The sequence below is a fragment of the Elgaria multicarinata genome, chromosome 8 (genome assembly GCF_023053635.1).
Source record: "Elgaria multicarinata webbii isolate HBS135686 ecotype San Diego chromosome 8, rElgMul1.1.pri, whole genome shotgun sequence".
Classification (NCBI taxonomy): domain Eukaryota; kingdom Metazoa; phylum Chordata; class Lepidosauria; order Squamata; family Anguidae; genus Elgaria; species Elgaria multicarinata.
Window position 1 is genome coordinate 15684851 of NC_086178.1, and position 9939 is coordinate 15694789.

The window sequence follows — 9939 nt, forward strand, 5'->3', positions numbered from 1 at the left end:
CTCAGCCAAAAAGGCTCCCGGAGCGGCTTACAATTGATCAGTAAATAAGACAGTCCCTGCCCTCAGGCTTACATTCTAAAAAAGACATGAAACACAAGGAAAAGGATATGGGGAGGAAAGAGGGAGAAAATAAAAAGAAATTAAGGAGACCGTTCAGGATGGTGGGAAGGCCCTGCTCCCCCCTCTCATCTCCCAATGGAGGGGTAGACCAGCAGCTGCTTCTGCTTCTTCTTCCCCACAGGGTCATGATGACCATTAGCCCTGGGGGGGGGGCATGTCCAACTGAAGCAGGCTCTGATGGTCTGTGCCTGCTCCTGTCTCCCTCGCTTCTTCTTCCCCCACCAAATATGTGTTTGACTCACATAGTTATATGTGTGCAAATGATATATATTACATACAAGCACTACAATGTACACTTTCATATTTCAATAAGCTGTGTCACTTCATCAAGAGTATAGCCTTTTGTTCATTTCCCCAATACAGTTAACAGTGAAAGCAAAGCTCAGCTCTGCTTTGGATCCAAACCAAACCACAATGCCTATCCAAGGCTCTGAGCAGAAGCGGTTAGAGGCTTCTAAGTGGCTTCTGAACGGAAACTTTTTTCTGCGTACACTCCTAAAAATATGCATCAATATAAGTGTGGTCTCTGTGTGTGTGTGTGCGCGCATAAAGAGGGCTTGTATACTGCAAAGAGCCTCAGTGATGAAGTCTCGGTCTACTGTGCAGATATACACACTATACCCCATTATGGGAGCTGTGTCACAGCAATCTTAAGTTACATAGAGGCAACACTGGATGCCATGTTGCCCTACCTACAATAATTAGGTAGTTCTTCTCTTCACTGGAGTGAACTGCAAGTAAAATGGTACACTTGAAGATACCACTGGGATGGGGACTAAATCTGCTTTCAGTTTCTGGTGACCTGTTTGCCCAAGCCAACGAGAATAAAGTCTGCACATCTTAGAAGGAAAGGCCAGCAGGACGGGGGAGGTTGAACACCACTGCTTGGGGACATGGGACATCTTCAAGCAGTGGTACCGAATCCAATATATTATAGAACCCCACTACAAGGACTGGAAAAAGCCACAGCCTGAGACCCTGGGGAGCCACTACCAGTCGGAGATAAGAGTGCTGGGCGTAATACAGCAATGGACTACGCCTAGGTATAAGGCATGTATCATATGGCCAAGCAACACCATCACCTGAGCTTCTAATATATCATGGTAGCTTTTTATGAGATTGTGTTTATTGTCTGAACGATGGTGCTACCATTTTGAATTGTACACCCATTGAGTTGCATCCCATGTTAATCTAACTTCAGTTCCACTCACTACAATGGCTCAAACTCAGGAGACTACTTAGACCAATATTGGATACAACCATATTCATTGTGGGTTCATTTATATATGCTTGGTATGAACACTGTTGAATTTCAATATGGCTTAAGCATATACAATTAGACTTGGCACTGCTCTGGTGGAGTGTGAGGATTCAACAAGACCTTATTGTGAGCAGATCAAGCACACTATGATTTTGTCATGATAGTCAGCACTGAGATTTGAAAATTTCCTCATCTTACCACACTACACCTTGATATTTTTCTATCACTTCAAGACCTAAACCCCTAGTGGTGCCTGTGCTGACTTTTTTTTTGCTTTGCCACTCTATTAAAACAAGATTAGTTTAGACTAGAAATAGGAGTTGGACTAAATTACTTGTAGAATACCTTTCAACTATTTTGATTCTATGGTTTGGATGTCAATGCATCAGTAAATTCTATTAGAATCTATAAGTCCTTGTCCTTGCACAAGATCCGACAACTATTCTGAACAATTTGTTTGTAGCATTGATATTTTAATGCAATATGCACAAACATTTTTTTCCGGAAAAAATATGCTTTAAGACACAGAACCATTTTAAACATAAATGTTTGAAGTGGTACAGTCTTTACACAAGCACTGTTCCTAACGTTTCACCCGAGGAGTAGTTTGAACCTGCAAACTGCATCCCATATTAGAACTTCGCATATCACACAGAAGGATCTATTCATGCGAAAAGGCATTGTAACAGATTTCTCATGTGATGTCAAGATGTGACCACTCCCATGTAAGTACTACATTTTCTCACTTACACATGTTTTAATCACTTTACAATCAATCTTGAAACACACCAAGTATCTTAAACATCAAGGGTGTCTGAAACTCACCATACTCTGTCTTCAGCAGGAGCTCAACTACTAAAATCTTTAGGATTCGAAAACAGAGAACTTTTGACATTTCATTTATAGATGCCAACTTACGATGAAAATAATCAATCCCATCCCATCGAAGTCCTTTGAAAAATCATATCAATATTGAAACAGTTCTTTTGAAAGCTTCTACATCTGTCTGAATGTTAACTGTCCAGAAATTATCGTTGTGCTTCTTTAAAAGCAAATTAGAATCACAAAGATTAATTTTCAAAATCATAGTACAATCATTTTCCAAACAAGGAAAAAAGATTAGAATATTAAAGTGTCAGAACACCGAATAATGGGGGGGGGGGAATAATTTCTAGTATCTCTTCACAGCCTCTACTATCAAAATCAGATAGCCTAAAATAACCTTGCAGCCATGCAACTTGACAGTGAACGTGAGATAGTTGAGTAAAGCTCAAACCAAAAGAGACATATGACTCATGGGCAGCAGAAAGCAAAGGTAGTGCAGAGATCAAACATGGGCCAAAGCAACAATTTGAAGCAGGTATTAAAGCTTACTTCCAATACTGCAAAAATATATCTATGCTTTGAACTTGACAAAAGTTTGGAAGCATTCCTTTAGAAACTGCACACTGACAATTACTCAAAACTTGCAGCAGTTTAACATTGACTGGAGCAATGCAAACAATTTGAATGCACATTTCCAAGATCTTCTGGAATTATGATTCACCACTATGTGCACTGGATTTCTCATAAGTAAGATTCTCTGTAAAATTTTGTTCCATAAATCACAAATTTCCACATTTTCCTCAACAAAACTAGTTCTGACAGGGCAATGGTCAATACAATTGTAACTCCCCCCCATCATGTTTTGCTATAGGCAAAGAAATTCATGAAGCAGTTATATCTTCACACATCTCAGCCAGGTTCATACATCTAAAATATACAGGAAAAAGTTGTCAGCTGAACAAAAGGCATGCAAATGAAGACTTGCCTGACACCCAGAGCTGGCCATGCTCCCAGCTTCACGGACACCCACTGTTATTTCCGATTACAGCAGGGATTTATTTATTTATTATATTTTTATACCCCCCAATAGCTGAAGCTCTCTGGGCGGTTCACAAAAATTAAAACCATGAAAAGCATAATACAACAACCAACAGTCTAAAAACACAAATACAAAATAAAAAGCACAACCAGGATAAAACCACACAGCAGAAATTGATATAGATTAAAATATAGAATTAAAACAGCAAAGTTTACATTTAAGTTAAATTAAGTGTTAAAATACTGAAAAAATAAAAAGGATTGCAAACCCCACCCCCCGAAGGAACACATGGAGGTTCCGCAGGCTAGATGTGAAACCTTTGCAGGGTTCCCCATTCCTACACTACAGAGACAAGGTGCAGCTGGAACAAAACTCACAATACCATTCAAGTAAAACACTTTAATACTCATCTAAACAAGATTTGGTTATCAAATACATGAAATTGTTTTAAATTCTGAATTCATGAAGTCTTAACCCTTAATTCATTTCAGCCTTCATGTTTGTAGAACTGTATGAAATGTTGATGCCAAAAGATTGCTCCAAGAACCAAAAAAAGCAGCACCTTGCCGAAGTATGTTCATCAGTTTGGGATTTAACCTACTGACCAGGGTGGATAAAAATCAATGATTTTTTTTAAAAAATAAATTTTTAAAAAATCAGATTTTTTTATTTAAATTGATTTTTTTAATAAAATGCTTTTTGAGGAAAAATCTATCTAAAGATAGTTTTCTATTTAAGATACATTATAGTCTAAAGGTTATTCATCATGAATTAAGGATTAGCTTTTAATTATGTAGCATGAGACTGTTTAAAATTTTTGGTAAATGAATTCCATTAATCCATTCAAAATGTCATGCTCTTCCAGAGGTTTCTGTAAGATTATTTTTCTCCTTCCAATAAAGTACAGCAGAAAAGTTGTCCAAATATTAATGATTAACCTATTAACCTATTTTTGTGAACCGCCCAGCGGTTTTTGTGAACCACTATTGGGCGGTATAGAAAAGTAATAAATAAATAAATAAAATAAACTGGAGATAGTTCACCTCGCAATAATTTCATAATTATCTATCTATGATTTTACTCTGTACAGCACCATGTACATTGATTGTGCTATATAAATAAATAAATAAATAAATAATAATAATAATAATAATAATAATGTGTTTCTAAATAGTATCACCAAATCAGTATTTTTTTGATGTAACTGTAAAACTAATCTGAAAAGTTGCTAATAAATGAAACCTTCATCTGGTTGCAAATATTAAGATTATTCCAGCAAGAATAAGTTTTTGGTAACTCTGAGTTGTGTAAAATATAGCGAGGAAGAGTGCACTTTTGTGGGAGGGGGGAGTCACATGATTAAATCGAGTCTTTCTGAGTAGTGATTTAAATTGTGATTTAAATCATGATTTAAATCAAATTTATTTAAATCAAATCCGCCCTGATACTGACTCAAGTTTTTTATATCTAGAAGTACTAATTCCAGAAAAAGAAAAATACTGAAGAATAACTGCAACTTATTTACAAATTGTAGTATGGCATCCACAATGTAAATCAGTGATAAGCAACCTATATCAATCATATGCAACTAAAATATACATATACATAGCAAACTTCCAAATCTTAATGTATTGCTTACATGGCCTTCAGTACTGTACGGCCTGCACCAGTATGAGCTACCATCCTATATTTCATTCATTTAATTTCTTACATTTCTATACTGCCCAATAGCCAAAGCTTTCTGGGGGGGCTTACAAAGAATAAAAATCTTAAAATACAGTATTATGCATAATATAAAAATAGTATAGCTACAAGCATATAAACAGAGTAGACACACATACGCAAACAATGCCCCATTTACCAAACCAATTTTCCATATCAGCTGCTTCCTGCATTTTAGGTAAGGTGTCCCCCAGCAACTGAATTTGCCTTAATTCAGGACATGCCAGCAAATCCAACCCACTTGGAAGAAACCATTCCCCAGTAATATCTTGTACTCTTTTATCAGTGCCCTGGGACAGAGAAGGTGTGTATCTCAGTTATTACCTTGGAATTCCTCCAATAAATGTAACTTGGTATAGGGTTGGTTCCATGTTAGCTTCAGAACAGCGAAGCTGTGACTCCTTTTAATGCTACCTTCCCCCAACAAACTTCTGTTGAGGGTTGTTCCAACACTATCATCTTATCTGCATTGTATTTATATGCTCACATCTGATGATGAACATTGAAACAATAGTTTACATTTAGCCATGAATAAAAGTTTACTGTAACTCTGGGGTGGGCATATTGTTATCCTCCAGAAGTTTGGGCCTTCCTATTCCCAGCAACCCTCAACTTTGGCTATGCTTGCTAGAACTGATGGGAACTGTGGTCCTCCAAACATTTTGGCTTGCATGTTGCCCATCTCTACTAGATCTCTACGAGATCACATTACGCCAGTCCTTTTACAACTTCAATGGCTACCAGTCCAGGTTCGGGCCCGATTCAAAGTGATGGTATTGACATTTAAAGCCCTAAACGGTTTGGGGCCAGGTTATTTGAAGGAACGCCTCCTCCCATATGTACCTGCCCGGACCTTAAGATCATCTACAGGGGGCCCTTCTCCGTGAGCCCCTGCCAAAGGAAGTGAGGCAGGTGGCTACTAGGAGGAGGGCTTTCTCCACTGTGGCACCCCGGTTGTGGAATGAGCTCCCCAGAGAGGTCCACCTGGCACCTACACTATACTCCTTTCGTCGCCAGCTGAAGACCTTTTTATTCTCTCAGTATTTTAATACTTCATTTTAACTTAAATTTAAATTTTACTGTTTTAACTCTGTATTTTAATTTTATATCAATTTTGCTGCTTGGTTTTTATCCTGGTTGTGCTTTTTATACTGTATTTTGTATTTGTGCTTTTAACCTGTTGGTTGTTTTATTATGGTTTTAATTTTTGTGAACCGCCCAGAGAGCGGTATAAAAATGTAATAAATAAATAAACAAATACTATAACCTAATTCTTCAAAAGACTACGCAAGAAGTAGAAACAAAATATAAGAGGTGAATAAGACCAATTTAGGCAATGTTAACTAAAATAGCCACCATTCATCAGTTAGACATGATTAAGCCCACTGATTTCAATATGACTTAAGTGTAGATAATAGTGCAATGGACTATGACATCATGATTATTGAGACCCATAATTTGAAAAGTGGGAAATCCATTAAAAGGTCTTTGGTGAAGCAAGAAGCGGGGAGAGAGAACTGACCTCAAGCCTGATCCTTCTCTCCCGTGATCCTTTAAAATTCAACCAAGAAGTCCCCCCTTGGAGTTTAAAGGGTTCTTTGGAGGGGGAATTAGATTTGGATGATGTTAACACGGATGCATGTTCTCCCAGAAACCTGTTAGGTCCAGGCTTCTTACTCTCCCTTCAGATAGCTCCCAGCTCTGACCAGCTGAAGATGCCCACCTACATTGTTCTCTGCTGCCAACTCTGTCAATTCTTGAAAGTACTAATGAAAATTATAACTATGGCAGCTGCTGAGCTAGCATCAAGTGGAAGTACATAAATCAACTGCAAAACATGCCATAGAAAGTTGCTTAATAACTAAAGACCAGCGTTGCATTAGAGATCTACTGATTGCCAATAAGAACTGAAAACAAACTGTTGGTCTCTTCCATGCCCAAGAATTGTATTTATGATTGCCATTTATTCATGATTATAATAGGTTATGAAAAAAATCAGATCCACCGTGACAATTTACTAATACTGGATACAAAAAAAAAAAAATCTTCTAAAAGCCCCTAAAAACTTTTCTTGTACAGAATCACACCTGGAAAGAAATCTTACAAATCAAAAAACTATATTTTTCTAGGTGACTGCGTGTCCAAGATCAACAGGAAGTTTCACTTGTTACTGCCAGTGGGATGGTGTTATTTAGGTTTGTTTCCCAATTTTACACACCCCTGCCTAATCACTTACATTCTGAAAGCAATACTTTCCCTCTTCCCTTCCTCCATGTGCACACACAAAAACAAAATAAAGAGAATGAAACTTCTGCAAATGCAGTTGCACTTGTTGAGTGCAACAGCTTCAAGGCCAAGTAGAGCAAACATCTGCTGTTATCAGCAAATAGCATATAATGTATCATCACATTTTTATTCTGACACTGAACAGAATTTCCAAAGTAAGTGAACTAAACAGTGAGTAAAGCCTTAACACAACATGGAAACCAGTGTAAATATTCCAACCTCCTTTTGTATAAATTGATTGTTGTCAAATCTTATACCTCACCACCTCCAGGTGGTGGCTTTGTACATTCACTCCCATATCACAAGATGTCATGACTCCAGATTTTCAAATTATCTAATTATTGTGTCTTGGTATTTAAAAATATCTGAAGATACTCCAAGAGTCACAAAACTAAAGCACAGCTTTAGAATGTGATTCAATGTCATAAAGCAAGAAAATGGCAAATAAAATAGTTCCTAGAAATCATTTACAAAGGCCTTTCCTGTTCAGAAAGAATATACATTTCAGGATTAAAGGTTTTGCTATGTTCTCAACTTGGGCGCTTTTTAGAGCCTTAAAGGCTGCTATATAAAAAATGAAATTTTACTCCACAGCTGAACAGTATTGTTCTGAGTGTGAATTTAAAAAAATGTTATAAAGGAGTCCCTCACATTAATTTTATCAAATTGACAAATACAATTGCCTGGAAAATCAGCTAATAACGATCTTTTAAATTCCCACATTTACATTCTCTGTACTTACCACATGTCATCCAAACACACACAAACATACAGTACAAACTGTTAATAGCATTTTTGCAGTTACCATACCTAAATGATTAAGTATAGTAAAAAATACAGTACAAAGATAAAACTAGCATTCACAATGCTATCAGCACTCCTGTAAAGGAAAACAGAGGCCTCACACCATAAAAAGATCTAGGATTTTCAAGCATCCAAGGCCTGGCTTAGGAACGAAGACTGACAGGCAACAGCTGAGAGTATCCTGTATTGATCCTGTAACATCCTGGCATGCCAGAGAGGGTGGCAGTGAAGGAAGCTTTCTGGTGACATAAATAAACTCCAAGCCCCTAAAAGTATTAAGGTTGCCACACATTCCTAATTTTATAAGCAAATTGGTTATTTTAAACATACTATTTGGGTTATTTTAAACATTGGTTATTTTAAACATTGGCAAATTGGTTATTTTAAACATTTCACAGAAGTCTGCACGTTTACCTTACCATCTACCTCACCCCAAACCGTATGAATACTCTCTAAACCCCATACCACACAACGGGTCTTTTTATTGTTAGAAAGGTGATTCCACACATCCCGACTTGAACCAAACGTTACTAATGAGACAGAAAAAGTGTTATGACTAACGGAGAGGATCCCCAACACCCCTTATGAGTGACTCAAAACACAACCTTTTCTGCCTATCTTGTGTCCTGCTTAGCAGCTCAAAATACAGCCTAAAGTAAAATAGAATACGCCCCACCCCCCTTCTCCACCTCGCCTATTTATCCACTGCTTCAAGGTATCAAACAAACGAACAAACTTTAAAAGAAATGGCTGAAGAGTTTTCTCAAGGGTTTAAGAGGAGTTCCTAAACGTCTCAAGCAGACAGCCCCACCCTATCCCGTGGAGCAAGGGAAGCCCTTCGTTCATCATAGTTTCTACGGGACTTCTAATAGCGGTCAAAAGATTCCGACACGCCTTACCTCACTTAACAGATATCAGGGCCATAGAAACTGGGCTCTACCGCCTCCTCCCCCAAATGGGTCCCCCCCCCGCGACCTAACCTCCAACTCCCTCTCGCACCCAATTTCGTCCGCAGAGGGTGCCCCCCCACCCCGGCCCTTCGCTTCCCTCCCATCTCACCTCACCTCACACACCTTGAGCCCCAATGCTCAACCTTCCTTCGCCTCCCCACTTCGGCCTGGGCACAAACCTTCCGAAGCCTCCTTTCACGAGAGGCGGCTGAAGGCCAACCTTTGCCCAACCCCCCACCTCGAAATCGTAGTTAACCGACCCTCCTCTCCTCCCACCCCCACTCAAGTCGGGGCTCGGCGGAGCGGGGCGAAGAGTACCTTGTAGAAGGCCCCGTTAGAGCCGCGCACTTCCACCGTCAGCTCCTCCATGTTGGGGCCGCAAAGGACGCTGGGACGGGCTTCTAGAAACTATCTCCACCTGAGGAGGGGGGTGGAGAAGGAGGATTTGGGGGGGGGGACGGGGCGCCCTCAGGGCTTGCCCCCTCCTCACACCCGACGCAGGCCCAGGGGCGAGGGAGGAGGAGGAGGAGGAGGAGCAGGCAGGGGGCGGCGCCGCCCTCAGTCTTCGCCGCCGGCGACTCACACAGGCGGAAGGATCTCGCCCCACTCTGGCCTTCCCCTTCCGCGCCTCGCTGCCTCGCGCGCGCCTCAAAGGCGGGCGACGGCTGTTCCTCCCTCTGCCTTCCTCTTTCCCCTTCTGTCGCCTCAGTGGGGCTTAGGTGAGGGGTGGCGGGGAGCACTATGGAGAGTGACTCGTCGTCCCCTCCCGGTTTGAGAGACACAAGGCAGGAAGGGGAAAGGCAGGTGGCGGCCTTTGCAGCTCCGCTAAGCGGGGATTCTTTCTCACGGCTTTCCCCCACCGAAACACACCTCTGCGACGGTTCCCACTTAACGCTAACGGACGCTTAGGCAAACCATTCAAGAAGCGGGAC

At 40.2% G+C, this 9939-nt stretch overlaps 1 protein-coding gene across 2 annotated transcripts in view; it reads right to left on the minus strand.

Moving 5' to 3' along the window:
* The window catches only part of FXR1 (FMR1 autosomal homolog 1), a 44702-nt gene extending 35255 nt beyond the window's left edge, over positions 1 to 9447 (minus strand). The window contains exon 1 of one of the 2 annotated variants that reach the window (XM_063131931.1): positions 9326 to 9447. In XM_063131931.1, the coding sequence (XP_062988001.1) occupies positions 9326 to 9376 (51 nt within the window). In that variant the 5' untranslated portion in view covers positions 9377 to 9447. The remainder of the gene's footprint in view (positions 1 to 9325) is intronic. The other variant, XM_063131930.1, reaches the window with a different exon arrangement.
* Between the last annotated feature and the right edge of the window lie 492 nt (positions 9448 to 9939).